General features: G+C 33.8%; 1 protein-coding gene across 1 annotated transcript; it reads left to right on the forward strand.

Moving 5' to 3' along the window:
- Positions 1 to 2,669: 2,669 nt before the first annotated feature.
- LOC123551863 (terminal nucleotidyltransferase 5C-like) lies at positions 2,670 to 17,640 on the forward strand. Its single transcript, XM_045341099.2, has 2 exons — positions 2,670 to 2,759; positions 4,726 to 17,640. Exon 2 carries the CDS (start codon positions 4,954 to 4,956, stop codon positions 6,190 to 6,192), a length of 1,239 nt encoding a protein of 412 aa, XP_045197034.1. The 5' UTR covers positions 2,670 to 2,759; positions 4,726 to 4,953; the 3' UTR covers positions 6,193 to 17,640.
- Positions 17,641 to 18,660: the final 1,020 nt, after the last annotated feature.

The following is an 18,660-nucleotide window of genomic DNA, read 5'->3' on the forward strand; positions in this document are numbered from 1 at the left end:
CTTGTTTATTTTACTCCTGAACAAAAAATAACAATAAAAGGGAAAACAAATCTAACAAATACCTCCGTCGTTTATAAAATTTATAAGAAAGAATAACATTGAAATTAATCAATTTCAAAATTTACCGGACTGGCGACTTAACTTCCCAACTGGGAAGCGCCTTATATAGAATCCTGTCGGAAAATGGCTGGTTACCTTATCGTCTGGATTTTTCTGTTATATTCTAAGCGGCATATCACCTGTTACAAAGGAAAACGAGAGTTTCATAAAAAAAAATGTCAGACCTATGGGAATTAACGTTTTGATTCTCAAACAGTAATACCACTAAATATGGCACAGCGAGGTAAAGTACACCAATAGTGTATTGTCACGAATATTTGATAATGCGATAATCTATGACGAAAAGTTTAACCGCACGATATATCTCATTCACTAACAGAATAATCGGAAACTGAAATTGTCGAGAGCTATTTTCAGACGACGCAGTTATTTTAGGACAAGTAAGTTTCTGTTTCAGGAGACAAATATTCAATAAAAGATAATAAAAAAAGAGTATCGAACAATATCTAGGTAACATACAAGAAATGTATCAAGTACAGCCAATTCATGACGCATTATACATGTACGTAGCCTGCACTCAAATTCTATGGGATCATTTCTCGGCTAATGAACTGTTTAAGAGAAACAAATATTGAAATATAGAATGAAAACAATAAAAAAAAATATACCAATACATCGGGTCGCGTCTGAAAAATCTCGTTGATTAAGAATCAATACAGTAGGTCGCATGTCCTTTCAAGAGAAAAACTGATACGCGTAGACAGTTATTGTCTATTATATATTTTTAGTAAAATGGCAGTTATTTTAGGAAAGAATATCCTGTGTCATTTAATTAAGGTAAATTCCTCGGGGAAATAATCTGTTTCATCCTCCTACAAGCCGCGCCATGGGAAAACCAACATAGTGGGTTTGCGACCAGCATGATCCATCCTGTTCGCTATTAGTTTCTCTAATTCCATTAGGCTTTGAAAACGAATAGCATGAACCCTGACCAGACTGCGCAGATGCGCAGGCTGGTCTGGATCCATGCTGGTCGCAAAGCCACTATGTTGGTTTTCTCATGGCGCGGCTCAAATGTGTTTCACATTGCGTCAATTAGTCAGTTCGCTAAGTTATTTCAAACCCATACTTTTTACAGTTCGTAGCACCAGCTGTCGCAGCATGTTAAATTACACCAAACCAAAATAGGATGTAGGTTTTCACATATACGCCGAAACCACGAAACCAGTGCAAAAACTTGTCCTAAAACTTTATCAGAAGTCATTTTTCCGTTCTGGGCTATACGTCAAACTCGAAATACCGGTACGTGATGTATACAGAAACTTTATTTTCAGAAAATTGAAAACATTACACCGTTTTTTCTCATAGGGTTCCATAATAACATTTTGGCGTTTCAGGTTTTTTCATAAATCGAAACATGTATATCCAATCACATTAATTTTTCAAGAACTATCTTAGTTCCATCAAAATAAAGCACGAAAAACATGTGAATAGTGAGACTTTATTTAAGTACTTTCGCTTGAATGATTTGAGCCCTGTTGGCATCGTTGGCATGGCGAGAGAAAACGATTTCATGAAACTTTTTAATATACATTTAATTTAACAAATATTATATATTGTATGATATTGTCAAAATGTGTAACAAAGTACTGTAAACGTAGTAAATATGTCGTTTGGAGAGAAAAACTCATTTCTTTGGTTTGTTTACTTACCAGTCAGAACCCTATTATTCCCATGTATACGATTACCTTGTTCCTAGTAAGTTCCCTTGTGCTTTTCTGAATTGGTTGTCTCTGACCATTAAGGTAGTTTTGCATGTTTGATTACCTGGAAATGGCAGCATAATGTCATTTATCCGGAAAACCTGGAATAATGACTGGTTGACGTTATACGGGTTATGTTACCGGAAATCTATTGTATCCCGTGTATTAAGTGTTACACAGTCAGCGTTGATGTCTTTCTTGAGGTTAATTTCGAGAACACATGGTTTTTGATTTAAGATAATACAAAATAATAACATAAAATAAGCAGTGATGTAAGGACTCCAATTTAACTGATATTTTGCAGAATGTCCGATTTTCAAGGGGTCAGATTTATACTATTCAGAACCGGACGAAACATTTGATTTTGGAAGGGATCCGATTTAGAGAAACGGATTTTGTGGGGCTTTACTGTACGACTACTTTTCAAAACAGCAATGGCCATTCGTGCGTGCCTAAGTCTGTTGGCCTTGTGTTTTTCATTCAAAATAGTCGTAAACAAACGTAACAGCAGCCGCCTACATTCATTCATAATTTTTCTCTTCTAAATACGTCACTACAGTTCCAGTTGCCACAGCAACTGATCAATAAGGTAATTGTTGCCATATATAGCTCAAATCGATCCAGAATCTGGCGCTCTGGTTGGTCAATTACTTTGACGTCATTATTAAAAGATGCTGCTAGGATAGTATCAATTTATTGAGAAAGGAGACAGTTCAACTTCATGCCGTAGTAATTCTATCGATCTATCAATTTACGATCATTGACGAAACTCCCACGTACGGTCTGCGTCCAAATATAGAAAGTCTCGAACGCATTTCATTGATTCTGTATAATAGTAAACAGGTCGCCATTTCTTGGCACAGTAGAAAAAAAAGTCGAGAGTGAAATGTTCTTTTATTAACATGACTATAGGAATAAATAATATTTGAAAAAAATGTAAGTATGTCTTTTCTGTTTTCACTTGAGTTTTAAGTAAATTAATATTTGCTTACATACATCAAAACAAAACATAACTGTATATCCAATTTATTTATTTATTTAAACAGTCAATGCATTTACGTTGTTTATTGCCTGATTAACCATGGTTCAGAGGTCAGATTCGCAGGACATGCATCATGGGGATGTTAGAATTATTTATTTATATTTCTAACCCATAAGCATGTGTTCATATACACCCATATGAAGGTTTTGAAAAAAAAATAGTCATAAGGTTAAATAAATCCTTTTTTCTCTACGTGGGTATCCTACATCTACCCTTTATTAAAATACACATGTATTGTTGTTGTTGTTTTTCTTATGTGTTGAATCAGCATTTATGCACCTGTCAATATTTTGCCCGCCCGGGGGAGCGGCGGGCATACACGGGACTTTAGACAGAAGACCATTCCCGACAGGCGGGAATTTGACAAACATTTGATGTACCAACCAGGCTCTAGGGTGGGATTTAGACAAAAAAGGTTGTCCCTAGGGTGGGGATTTAGACAACAAAATTTTTGAAATGTCAAATTCCCCCGGGTCGGCCCGCCGCCCCCCTGGGCGGGCAAAATATTGACAGGTGCATTAAATGTCTATAATCCATGGCGTATCACGTAAGGAGTAGCTGTCTGCACATCTGTTGTCCTACTTAAACAGCTTGAATAGTTGTTCCAGTATCACGGTCATTAAAGCCTACATTGTGGACAAGAATCGATGTAAAATATTTTTTCTCATTCTAGCCCTTACCCTGCTAAATTTCTATGATGAATTTGTCCGTCCAAAGTTTCAATTTGGACAGTACCATTAACTGTTTAAAAGGTACTTACCAAAAAAATCTGACTGAATGGCGAACAGTGCAGCTCATGATGAGACTGCACGGATGCACGGATGTGCAGGCTGATCATGATCTACACTGGTCGCAAAGGCATAATCAATCGTGTCCAGCATGATAACGGCTGAGTGTTCGTATATACACGTGCATGCATTTATGAATGGGAACATACGGGAACATATATTCTAAGTGAGACAGTTAGACTAGAGAATACTTTTTCTTAAGATACAAATAGAGGACATTTAGATAGTGCTACATGCCTGATATCTTAGCTTTAGACCTTGAGGGTGGGGTTGAATTGTTCTCGAATAACTCTTTGTAAAATATGTGACCGCTGACCTGTGTCCAGTTTTACGATTTGAACTAAGTTGGTAGAAGACCACTACACAATGTTAAGATTTTAGACAAGAATGTGTTAAAAATTATCCTATTTAAATAAAAGAAATGGATCCAGTGCGATTTTGACCCCGGCTGGTACGTACATGACTAGAGGACCACTAGACTATGCTACGTACTAAATATCTAAGCTCTGGGTCTTAGTTAGACTTGGGAATACTTTTTGCTCAAGATACAAATTTATAGAGGACATCTAGGTAATGCTACATGCTTGATATCTTAGCTTTAGGCCTTGAGGGTGGGGTTGAATTGTTCTCGAATAACTCTTTGCAAAACAATGACCGCTGTGCCCAATTTTACGATGCCAGTGATATGATTTGAACTGACTTGGTAGATGACCACTACACAATATCAAAGTCCCACGACTTGAGATTTGAGGCAAGAATACATATATTATATGTTTTAAAAGTTTTCCTATTTCAGGCTGTGTAAACTAAGTGGGCCCAGTGCGATTTTGACCACTAGACTAAGCTACAAGTGTCGCGTAGTTTACTACGGCGATATACGTTACTTAGCAGTACAGGATTACAAGCAGTGACTGCGTTAAATGTTGTAAAATAGTCCCCAAAAAATGAACTAATTAGAAATACTTAAAGGTGTTTTTGTGTTTTGTTGTTCTATGGAAAATATCAGTTTCGTTATTTAACACTTCATGACAAAACGGAATAACCTGTTTCCATTTCTGTTTTTGCATTCCAGATTTTTCCATAGTTCGGTGAGCAATCTATCTTGTGGTTCCCTGCACAGAACGCTGTAATATTGAATTTCATTGCGAAGGCAGGGCTACAGTGAATCGATTAAAAAAGAGCAGAAGTTTCACGAGTGGTGAAATGTCAGTAAGCGACTAGTTGTGAAAGAGAACGGACATATTTTAATTTCGGCAGCTTTCAGATATTAAGATTAAAACATTCTGAAGGCTTTTAAATAATGGCAACGCAGGATTCACCTCGTTGTGGACGTTTTCAAGTGCTGTGTTACGAGCAAGTGGAGAAACTTGACAAAGTGTTGGAGGATGCCATTCCGATTCACGGACGCGGAAATTTTCCAACTTTGGAAGTGAAGCTCAAAGATTTGGTACAAGTTGTGAGAGAGAAATTACGGACAGAAGGGGTGAGCGTGCGGGATATTCGCCTGAATGGCGGTGCTGCAAGTTATATTCTAGGGAACGGTAACGAAAATGTCCAGCCATACAATGACTTAGATTTGATCTTTGGAGTAGATCTCACAAATAACAATGAATTGCAGAAAATAAAGAATTGTGTCTTGAACTGTTTGTTAGACTTCCTTCCAGATGGAGTTAACAAGGAGAAAATGAGTAGCTGCAGCCTGAAGGAAGCCTATGTGCAGAAAATGGTGAAGGTTTGCAATGAGCATGGTGACAGGTGGTCCCTGATCTCACTTTCCAACAACAAGGGTAAGAATGTGGAACTGAAATTTGTGGATAAGGTGAAACGGCAATATGAGTTCAGTGTAGATTCCTTTCAAATAATCCTTGACAGTCTATTGACGTTTCATGAAATATCTGATCCTGGCACCCCAATGAGTGAAAACCTGTACCCAACCCTTGTTGCTGAAAGTGTGTACGGTGATTTCAACGAAGCTTGGACACACTTGAATTCCAAGCTTATTGCGACAAGAAATCCAGAGGAAATTCGTGGTGGTGGGCTTCTGAAATATTGCAATCTCTTAACACGGAGCTTTCGAGCAGCTGATAGTATGGATGTATGCCAAATGGAAAGGTACATGTGCTCACGCTTTTTTATTGACTTCAATGATGTGAAGCAGCAGAGACAAAAACTGGAAGCGTATTTGAATAACCATTTCAGTGGTGAAGAAGAACTAAAGCATGAGTACCTGTTGACTCTGTATCGCGTGGTAGATGAAAGCACAATATGCCTGATGGGCCATGAAAGAAGACAAACTTTGAACCTAATTCAGCAATTAGCGTGTCAAGTCCTGATGGAACAGGAACAAAGAATTCACAACAAATATTTAGAAATGCAGCAATTTGACCAGTTGAATGGATTGACAATTGACCAAGTGTATTATGGGCCAGTGAATCTGAACATTTCTGGTCAGTATTACTATAACAATAACTACCCTCAGGTGTACGTGAACGGACAGTGTCCGTATTGTCCCAGCCCTGCATACCTTCCTTGCTCATGAATCCTTTCATTGACTGATTCAAGGAATACGTGTCCTTGGAATTATGGTGTTGAACCATATGTCTCGCAAACTTACTGCTAATAAGTGCATGAAACATGTGATGTGATAGTAGCAATTCAAAACTTTTTTGCAAATTATCCAGTGAAATAAATTGTGTTCAGTGTCTGTCATGACACATCTGTGCATATAAACAATTAATAACTTATATAAATAGCTCAATGAAAGCTTATGAAGAGGTATTTTCGCTCAGATATAAATAATATATGTGTAAATTCATCCCTTTTGAGAAGGATTATGGAACCAGTGTGTGTGTTAGGATTTGCCAGAATTTGTGAGTGCTCACAGATTTATCGTTTGTTTATGTAAATAACATCCAGGATAGATTTTCAAGATAAATGGCCTTGGCGCTGATGGAATGTGCCAATTCCTGTAACACATATGAATTCTTCTCATGTTATCTAAAGAGTGTGCAGCTTTGTGCTGTAGACTAGGATGCTTCCAGGAACTCGGCTTGAACATGAAAAGCATTTGGTGTTTTGTAAACACCAGCCTGTACATTTATAACTGGTTATGATGTAAAAATAATTTTTCAGCTACAAACAATTTGAGAGTTAAGGAGAGATATTTTTCTATGTATATAATCCACATATAAATACGTATATATATATATAATTGTTATTTCAAATTGCAAGTGTATTTTATATAAATATCTATTTTTGCGCGAGTCAGCGAGAGTCTGATACATTGTATAATATATTTTGTTGATGTAAAGTTTTATAACTTCTCATTTATGATGACCTGTAAAAAAAAAAAAAGGAACAAAATAGTCAGAAAATATTGTGGAAAAACACACAAATAACTCATCAGTGCAGGATGCTTAAAGCATATTTTTGTATATAAATCATAATTATTCATTTCATCATAAAGTATGTTTGAAATAAGTTTTCCATATGGTATGAAACTGTATAAGTTTCCAAGTTCCCTAATCCTCCGAAATTTAGAGAAATAATTTTTATACTTCTGTTGTTTTGTTTTTATTTCTTTAGACAAATAGAGATATTAGATAGCAGGGATTTATATTTCTGTTTTAGAAAAAGAGATTGAATTACACTGCTAACCTGAATCACCTTTATCATAAGTTTAAGGTTGTAATATCAAGAACATAATTATTGAATGTCTGCTGACAAGAAACATTTCGTGGACAACATACAGAGTTCTATGTCTGAATCCAAGAATTTTACCAATAAGAAGTAAATTATAAATTATTTATTGAGTGTGTTATTAAAAACAAAAGATTCCGATGTAGTTTACGGTTATACTCCACCAAGATTTCCATTATAGACAAAGTATTTCCCACTGAAAAAAGGTGTAAGAGACAATCTCCTAATACTACAGATTAATTCAGATTAGGTTAAATTATTGGTAAACTACTTTATTAGTTAAACAAAATAGACAATCTTGATAGTTAATTGTTAATATATTATAATGTTATGTTTAGATATAGTATAAGATTAAATTTTTCAAAAATTTAGTAACGGTTTTACACATTTATAAATTAAGTGTGCTGGAAAACCCTTAGTTTTCAGTTAAGTTTTCTAGTGTGAGAAAGACAGTAATGATAGATGCTTGTATAAGACTTGTACAGTTTTATGAGAAATGCAAACATTTTAGTTTATCTTCCGCCAAGTAATTAATTTCTTAAACTACAAACCATGTGGACATTAGCTGGCCTATTTACCATTCAATGATACAGTCTACAAATAAATATATCAATAAATTTTTATGTGTGACAATGAATAAAGGGGAACAGTATCAAATTTGTATGTAAAATTTGAATCATTTTCGCTCGTAATTACCGAATACGTAACTTTTATTGCTTAACCAATAAAAGTTACTTTCCATTTTATTTTTTACGTTCAACATAAAAGTTTCTACTTTTCCTTTCGAATTTTATGTTAACTGTAACTGGTCTGGATACAGACATTGAATTTTCTATCTGTTATAGGATAGGGCCATATATTAACATGTGTAATTGTAGAGTTTTACTGTTATGAGTATTTTATTAGTACTTAATTTTGGAATATGTTCAGTATGGTGGTGTGTTACAGCCAGGTCACTGTCTATAATACTGATTGGCCACAGCCATATGATTTATATGAGTGGTGTTGACCACAAAACACTAGCTTGACAGATAAACTGCCACAATGATCAAGTGGTTTCATCTTTGGCGAAAATAAAACAGAATTCCCCAAAACTGGTATCAAACAATAGGTGTTGTATTGAAACGGAAATAGACTCTTCCATAACAAAGTGATCCTTTTAGGAAGTTTTTTAAAAATAAAAGGCTTTATCTATGATCTCATGCATATATATTTCGACTTGGACATCTGACTGAAACTGCTTGACCTCACACATGTTTAATGGCCTGTTCTAATTGGTCACACAAGTACATGATTACCATTATGAGGTTGTAATCACGTTTTTTTTTATCAAAAGGAAGTTGTACTACATTGTTAGGATGAGTTTTGTATACCGAAAAACATGAACACTTTTAGTAACATAAACTGGTACATATTTTACCAGCATTAAAAAAGATATTGTCCAATTTCATATTGTACTTTATTTAAGTACATACATAATGTGTCTATAATTATGCTGTGTGATTGATGTCTTACTTTCAGACCATACTTCATACTTAAACTGAATAATTTTTTAAGATTGATTGATTTGGTTTCTTTATTGTAATTAATCATTGTTATTGGTTGGAAATAACAAAAGTTGCTGTTTAAGAATTCAAATTTTATTGTTGTTTCATAAGACATTGAAATAGTTATATCAAGGCTTTATCTTACATGTTAAGTGTATAAATAGGACAGATAAAGATAACATCATTTTGAAGATGGCTTCCCAAAATAAAAACAAGTGTTTCTAAATTTGATAAAACTGATAGTTTGCAGTTTTTGAGATATCGCCCAATGTTACTTCACAACCCGGGCTCAGTTTGGTATTTGCACTTACATGACCATGTCTGTAGCTGTAAACTACCGCATATTGAAGTAACGTAAGAATTTAACATCTAAATCAGAAATGCTTGTCATAATAGTTTACAAGCCAGATTTTTCCCATATGAAGTGGAGTTGTTTCATTTACATTTTGTCCGAATTCCAGCTGGCTTTAAGATTTTGTTTCAAGTCCTGTATTCTGAACAAACAGTACTTCTCTAATCGGTGAAATGCTAGTTGACCTGGTTGAACCTAACTTGTCCATTTTAAAAAATCATCTGACAGTGACTTTTTAGTATGTGTATTGACTTTTATAAGCAAAATCTGTTTTATAATACAGATAAAATATCTGTAAAGTTATATCATCTATATTGAATATATATACTATGTAAACTACAGTATTGACCAGGTCACGGAGTAGGACAGCTTTAGATTTCTCTGGCTCTATTGATATTTCTTACAGGTCTTTCCATTAAATCATGTATACACTAACTTAAATACTGTCAATATAAGTACAGATACAGAAAGGTCATTTGAAATACAATGTAGGAATGATGTTTATATTTATATGTATAGATCGTGTGAATGTTTAACGTTAGCTTTGCTACTGTTATAATTTTAGTCTCATTTTTGCACATTGCATTAGAGATGAACATTTTCTTTTCATATATAAAAGGGTAATTGGCAATGGCCGTTTAAAATTCCAATTTTAGTGATCATTTTCCAGAGGTTCGGAGAAAAAATCATTGATTTATTGGTGTACATTCCATATCATACCTCCAAAATTTCAGCACATTAAAGTCATTTTGAAATATATGTCAGGTTTAGGATTGTCATTGTTACTTATTAATACCAACCTGTGATTTAACTTGTATAACCTTAAAAATGACTTCAGGGGATTCAACTGGGAAAGTTGTGGGTCATTTCATTGCATTTTCACCACTACTTCCTTTAATTTCATCAAAATTAATATTTGTAATTATGTTATCCAGTGAACACTGAAAATCCATTGAAAAGTTCATGTAGGTATATGTTATGTCATTAAGTTCATGAAATTGATGTAATTTTTGAATTTCATATCGCCCCCAATAGGGCAAGGAAGGTCATAAGAGCATGTTGTAGTAAAGTCATTGATGACTGTACAGTATATGCTTACTAAGAAATTAAGTAAGTATCAGCTGCAGATTATATTGGGAACCGTACTATAATATATACATAGGTTAACCCTTACCCTGCTTAATTTCTGTAATGAACTAGTCCATCTTTCAGTTTGGAAAGTACCATTAACTGTTAAAAGGGTGCTTACCTAAATGACACTGACTGAATAACGAACAGTGCAGATATGCTCAGACTGCACTGGTCGCAAAAGCAGAATCAGTTGTGTCCAGCAGAATAAGGGTTAATGGTAGAGACAGCTGACATCTCCAGTCTGTTCCTCACCCAGGCACCAGAAATCTGCTTTACATGAATTTAATATCAGGATTTTCAAAACAAAGATTTCATTATGCTGTTCCAAAGCTAAGTTGAAAATAACCATTATAAAAGAAGATGTGAAATAAATATTTCTGTTGTATTTTTTCACTTTAATATTATGTTGTTTTTCAGTGTCCAGTCTACAAATTATTAATTGTAAAAAGATTGTCCTTAATGTAAAATAAATTTGTATGTTATCAGCTGACCTCATTCAGTTAGAAAAGTGGTCACATAATTTTTCAATAATTCAACTCATTGAAACAAAAATATTTACTTAAACTGGATTAACAGATTAGGTTAAGACGATTAAACTTAAATCACAAAATATCACAAATGCATAGTGTAAAGAAACTAGTAAGAGGTCTTGATAATGGAATTGCTGTATGTGTCATTACCTAATTATACATGACTGTGTATTATTACTTAATAATACACATATGTTATTACCTTATAAATAAACATGTATTATTACCTTATAATACACATGTGTGATTACCTAATAATAAACATGTAAAGTGGTAATTGTATTAGGTTAAAAACAATCCCAAGTCTAAAATGATTATGCATCTTCAACCAAAAATATAAGTCGTATAAGAACTTTTCAAGAAAATCATTGTAATATTTGAATAAGACATGAGGCTGTCTATTTCCAGAACATATATACAGTATGAATAATTTAGTGACACCTAGTTACAAGGTATTAACATCACGATTGTAACCGATACTTTGTTGTATTCTTACATGTATAATTGGTGTAATAACTGAACAAGAACAAATTTAGACATACAAAATGTATGAATGCAAAACTGGAGAATTCTATTTTAGTTCTGTTGTTAATGATGTTATATAAAACAAGGCTGTTAATGGGAAAAAAAATATTATTTTTGGAAACGTGTTCGTGAATAAGTTGAGAGAATTGACTATTTTAGTCAGATAGTACTGTTTTTGTATAACGATAATATAGTTTTATCTATGTAGTCATCATTAATTTATATGTATGACCTTATTGATCTACCCTGTTAGAAATAGCTTTAAATTACATCATAGTGTTTATAGATAAACTACATAAAGTTAGGATTTTGCCGAATTATGTCTCAGTAAAACTTTTAATTACTAAGATTTAAAGCAGATTTGATATTGTGATGAATATTAATGATACATCAGTATACACTTGCTGTATTATGTGCCACGTTAATTATTAAATTGTAATCACTAAATCAGTCAAATTGCCTTTATGATGAAAAAAATCAGATAACAACAAGTTATGATGTTTTTTTTTTCTTTTCTTGTCTTTTTTCTTTTGTTTTTTTTTTTTTTGTACAAGATCATTATTTGTGTGTGATTTATGTAATCATTTAAATCTTTCTTTCGATTCATAAGGCTTGTCAGTGGAACAGTGAAATGGGTAAAATACATTATCCTTGTCAAATAGGTACTAAATCTTGTCTAATTTATATTTTTGGGAATTCAGCAGTTTTATGCAACTGAAAGAAATTATTCATGTGAAACATAAAATTTTTACTGACTCATTAGTCATTCGCATTGGTTCAGATCAGTAGTGACAGTTTTTTGGATTGTACCAGTAATACTAACGTTGATTTGACTAATTCAGAAATATGTATATGAAGAACTAAAAGTTTTAAAATACCTATCAAATCATATTTTAATATTTCTGTGTGTCATATTTCTGATTGGTCACTAAATACAATGACAGATTTTCCCATGTCTCAACTTTTTTTTTCCAAAAAATAAGTTAGTTTCGCATTAACTACAAAATCACTAAATTTGCCTAAACTGGAATTTAAGTGCATTTTTAATTGGGTAATAAATATGCATTTGTTACTGTGTATTTGGTTCTTAAAATTTGACATAACATATGGTAATAATTTAAACAGGATGTTGATTTCCCATAACTGACAATCATTACAAACCAATTTATATTGTAGAAGGGTTTTATTTTAGAATTCGCCTTTTCACACTTTATATTTACATATATCTTGCTGTAAACTTGCAAGTTTTTTTCTGAGTTATTTATAAATATCCAAATGTTATGCATAACTTAAAAGCTGAAATAGTGTTTTGTTAATTAGACGTTATTGTTATATCTAATTAGTGAAACATTATCAGAATAGGTTGACAAAGGTTATGTTTTTGTAACTATCTAAAGTTCATTACCAGCAATTAATGTCACATGTTTATTGAATTGTTTTGTTAGAATTAATTAATTTTTGTTGATAGCGAGATTCTGCAGGTATGTGTTTAGGCATAAAAAAAATGTTTGTTTCCAGTATACCAACCTACCCTAAATTTTTTGGCCTGACTCTAAATGTTTTTATGGCATTGGAGGAATTTTTTTTTCCAACTTTTTAACAAAAAGTTGCTAAACTGCACTTTTTATGCTTTAAACATGGTCAGTGATGTTAGAAATCAACTTTTACAGATGCTGTAAAGGCATAACCCCCTTATTTGTATTCATTTTTTGACATAAAAATAATTTCTGAAAAGCCTCACTTAAAAAAAAAAATCCAAAAAAAAAATTTTCCCACCTACCTAACCTAATTGTTTGTAGCATGTTACTGGAAACAAAGAATTTTTTTTAGGCCTTATGAAAAAGTATATATGTATACATGTTGCTGTGTATATTTACTTTCTGTGCCTTTCTTTTGTAGTATAATACTATAATGCAGTAAGCCTGTTGTTGTACATGCAGACAGCTGTTGTGGATTTATGTGATATCTGTCATTCTTTATTGATGTAAATAACCAACACTATTCAGATAGTGCTCCAGGTGAAACAGTTATAAGTCGGGCATGTATACTTGTTAACCGCATGTAATAATTATACCAAAACTGATATAACAATAACTCACCGTAATTACACCACGCACAGCTCCCAGGTTAATTGAAACCATTGTCATTAGTTTTGATGAGATAATTTCGCCTTAATTAAAACACCTACATGGTAAACACATTTATTTATATTGACTCTGGCAGTACTTACAAAAATGTCAGAGTTCAGATTGAAGTTCATGTTAACATTTGAAAATACTTTCTCCCTTGATTTCGTGATGGAAGAATAGTAATCACAGGCCATTTAACCTTTACCCTGCTGGCGGCAAGTGTTTCTGCCTTTGCGACCAGTGCAGACCAATTTCAGAGCTGTTCCCTGTTCAGCCATTAGATTTTCTGCAAACACCTCTTTGAATAGAAAATGGTTCTGCCCAAATTGAATGAAAGACCAGTGCATTTTAGAAATTTAGCAGGGTAAAGGTTAATTAATATTAAATTGAAAATGTTAATTAAAATCTTCCCGTTAAGAGTTTTGTTATCAAAGAGAATAACAGTCTCTGGAGAAAACTAACATATTGCAGTTTCTCAGTAACAACCTTGACATAAAAACACTCCATCTAAAACCACTTACTGTTAAACAAGCACTTGCCACAAGATAGCGGTTTTTGAAGTTGATGAAGAACAATTACTGGAGCACTAAGTTACTGATAGACTGTACAAAGTCCATGTTGCCACTTGAATATGTGTAGCTGTACTTAACCCTTACCCTGCTGAATTTCTATAATGAACTTGTCCATCTTTCAATTTGGACAGTACCATTAACTGTTAAAAGGGTTGCTTACCAAAAAGATACTGACTGAATGGCAAACAGTGCAGATCATGATCAGACTGCACAGGTGTGCAGGCTGACCATGATCTGCATTGGTCGCAAAGGCAGAATCAATCGTGTCCAGCATGGTAAGGGTTAACAGACTTCTTGTTAAGGTGTAGATCTTGGAAAGGAGTGTAATTGGTAGAAATACAGTTAAAAATGTTGATTAGGCATAAAAAAAAAAAAATTTGTTTCCGGTTTCCCGACTAACCCTAAATTTTTTGCCTGACCCTAAATGTTTTTATGGCCTTGGAGAATAATTTTTTCAACTTTTTGACAAAAAGTTGCCAAACTACACTTTTTATGCTTTAAACATAGTCAGTGATGTTAGAAATCAACTTCCTGATGCTCTAAAGGCATAACCCCCTTATTTGTATTCATTTTTTGACACAAAAATAATTTCCGAAAAGTCTCCCTTAATAAAAATAAATTCCAAAAAAAAAATTTCCGACCTACCTACCCTTATTTTTTTTAGCATGTTACCGGAAACAAAGAATTTTTTTTTTAGGCTTTATTGTTCACAGTAACATCTCTGTACCCGATTATGTCAAATACACCAGATGTGAAAATAAAACAATAACGTAAGAAAGTTTTTTTAAAAAATCCATTTATGGAGTGAATATTTTTTTGTACTTAAAGGATAACCTGAGAAAATGTACTTGAGAAAGACAATTCTTCTTGCATATTTGTTGTGGCATATTAGACTTAAGTTTTCCTTTTTACTGCAACTTGTAAAAAAATTTGGATTAAGGAGTTTGTAGGGTTGACTGGAGCATATATAAAGTCTAAAATTTTGCTACGGATTTTTTATCTGGTTCAACACGGATAATAATTTATCTTAAAGACACCCAGCGAATGATAATTTTTTTGAAAACAAAGAGATTATGATATAACCTATTGAGATTGATAGAATCTTCAATGTCATCTTGCAATTAATATACCATGATGGATACAGGCTTTCATAAAAAACTGACACATCAAAAGTGACAGTGAAAATTTTATTCAAAATTTATAGGAAATATATGCAAAAATGCATAAAAAAAAACTGTAAGTATTTTAACATTTGGCACTCATCAATTAAATAAACAATTTGGAGTGCAAAGTTTTCATAATGTTAGCATATTCATACAGTAAAAGGCATTGAATATGAACAATATAGAGCATGCTGTGATCTAAAGGTAGGGTGGCCTGCTGCCCTGGAAACAGTTTTGGATTCCTTATGTTTTTAGGGTTTTTTTGCTGCAATTTGGATATATCTAAGCTACCTTGACACAAAAAATGATTATAGGCAGGTACCTGGATTCTAAAAATTGGTGTAAATGATACACTGTTTATGGTAAATGACATCAGATCTTGTACCAGATTTTTTTCTTGTGATAATGAGAAACCTGTGGGAAATCAGCAAGAAAAGAATTAGCTCACAGATGTATGGCTGCTATAATGTTATTTTAAAAGGTTTAGGGTTATGATTGAATTATGTAGATAAAAGAACCTTAATTAATAGACTTTATTGTCTAAGGTATGTCTCACTAGGCGCAAAAAAAAATTGTTTGTTTCCGGTATCCCGACCTACCCTAAATTTTTGGCCCGACCCTAAATGTTTTTTAAGCCTTAGAAATGATTAAGAATTCGTTATAAACATTTTATTAAGGATAAGCTTTGCAAGTGGTGATGTAAGTCTCCCTCCTCCCGTCCCACCCCAAAGGTAGCATGCAACGTGGGCTACAGAGGTTACACTAAGCACTTGTTTTTAGTCATGTACATTTGCAAGATGGGATTTCTACTGTTTGTAGTGACATGAAAACCATGCTTCCAAAAAGGTTAAATTCAGTAATACTGTACAGTGAGGCATATTGATACCTGGCACTGTGAGGATATGGATACCTGGCACAGTGAAGTTACTGATTCCTGGCACAGTTAGAGTATTGAAACCTGGCACAGTGAGGGTATTGATACCTGGCACAGTGGGGGTATGGATACCTGGCACAGTTAGGGTATTGATACCTGGCACAGTGGGGTTGTGGATACCTGGTACAGTGAGGGTATTGATACCTGGCACAGTGTGGGTGGGGGTTAGTACTTGGCACAGTGAGGGAATTGTTACCTGATACATTGAGGGGATTTTTGAATTCAGCTAGATGCTGACTCTAAGCAGATAAAGATTGTGATATATGAAGCAGAGATTTTTGATTGCTGAGTTCTTGAACAAGAAAATGTGTTACACATAAAAATAGTATACTGTGATAGTTACCGGTAATGTGTGTGAGGATACCTGCGCATAGAAACAGGTGTATTCATGTACATAAACAATGTGTAAGTGTGCTTACGCATTTAACAATAACATAGTTATATATTTTTGCCATACATTATTATATATATTGGAGAATTTGTTGGTTTTTCTTCTGTGTAAAATGATAAATATTTGTTAAGTGCTGAGCATGTCTTTGTTTTTTCTTGTTGCTTACATTTACATTGTTTATGATGTTTTTGATGTTATTTTTTTCTCTACTACATACATATAAGTATAATATATATATATATTTAGTGAGAGAGATATGTTATATTGTAATTACAGCCGAAGCAATATTTGATTGTACATAAGTCTTTCTGGATTTTTTTGCATAGCTGTTGGAAAAAGTCTGTTGGCAAAAATACTAGCTTTTGCAGTTACAAGAGAAAACTATTAAAATGAGCAGGCCAAAGCAAATGTTGTCACTTTCAACATTTTAGTTCTTTAAAAGAAATCATGCAATTTAAAAAGAGACTCGATTGTTGATGGGTGCGGGGTGGGGTGGTGGGGGGGGGGGGTTGAAAGTTTTGAAATTATTTTTTTTAGTTTAAAAACATAAAGGGAATAATATGCATGTATAATTGTATGTTTATATAATGATTCCCATTCATTGGTCAAAATAATATTTAAAAATGCATTTTCTTGCTCATATAGATTTGGTACATGGCCTTGATAAAAATACTTTATGGTTATTTGCTTATTTGAGTGATGGATTCTTTCTGTTAACTAAACATGTTTAATGTAAAGTGGAAAAATTCTGAGAAAAGTCTGTATTATGTTGATATGTTTGTATGTCACAGTTGTAGATATATGTTCTTATGTTTGATTACGATCTTGAGGATTTAGACAGATTGTTTCTGATAAGTATATGAAACAGATTCAGTGATTTCTTACATTGCTGAACTATGTTGAGTTTAAAACTAAATAGGTTGTTTAGTTTTTCTTGAAGTAAACAGCGGCGATGTATTGTTCAGTTAATTGATCTATGGATTCAATTGTTCAAATAAATTCAGTTAAACTGTCTATGTATTTGTGTTATTTTACTGAATTGAAAAAGTAGAAGGAATAAGGTAATGAACACTGCCCCGTAGCAGAGGAGTGATATAGAAATGCTGTCCATACATACCATTTCATACCTGCTTCCTATCTTTGTGCCCCTTCTTCGAAGAAGGAGTGGCCTATTGTTCTGCTGATGTCGTTCTGTCAGTCGGCCCGTAGACCAATCGGTTTCCGGATGATAACTCAAGAATGCTTGGGCCTAGGATCATGAAAGTTGTAATAGTTTGTCATGACCAGCAGTTGACCCCTATTGATTTTGAGATCAGTAGGTCACAGTGACCAGGAACAGTTAAACCGTTTCCGGACGATAACTTGAGTAGGTTTGGGCCTAGAATACGAAACTTAACAGGGAGGTTGGTCATGACCAGCAGATTACCCCTATTGATTTTGAGATCAATAGGTTAAAGGTCAAGGTTAAAGTGACCCGGAACGGTAATACCGTTTTCGGACGATAACTTTAGAACGCTTGGGCCTAGGATCACGAAACTTAATAGGGAGGTTGATCATGACCAGGATACGACCCCTATTGATTTGAGATCAGTAGGTCAAAGGTCAAGGTCACAGTGACCCGGAACAGTTAAAGCGTTTCCAGACGATAATTATGATTACAGAATGCATCAAGGGTGGGGGGGGGCATTTCCTGTTCTATGAGCTCTTGTTTAAATCTCTAGATTAACTCCACCCCGTCCCAACTTTGCCCCCCCCCCCCCACACACACACTCCCACCGCCAAGGTATTGTGATAATCCAGGGTCGTGTGTAGGCAACTTCAATCAAACTCCTATCTATTATTCCTCACAACGGAATGAAACTTCATACATGCCTTCCCCATCCCCATGATAATATCAACTGAAGGACTTTTGCTGCCATTTTGCTGAAACTTTGGCCTGTTTTGTACAGAAGCATCCTTTTAACAAAATTCTGTTGGTTATTGTCAGGGAATTATTGGTAACATCACAATGCAATTAAACTTCACATACTTCTT

This window comes from Mercenaria mercenaria, chromosome 4 (genome assembly GCF_021730395.1).
Source record: "Mercenaria mercenaria strain notata chromosome 4, MADL_Memer_1, whole genome shotgun sequence".
Taxonomy (NCBI): domain Eukaryota; kingdom Metazoa; phylum Mollusca; class Bivalvia; order Venerida; family Veneridae; genus Mercenaria; species Mercenaria mercenaria.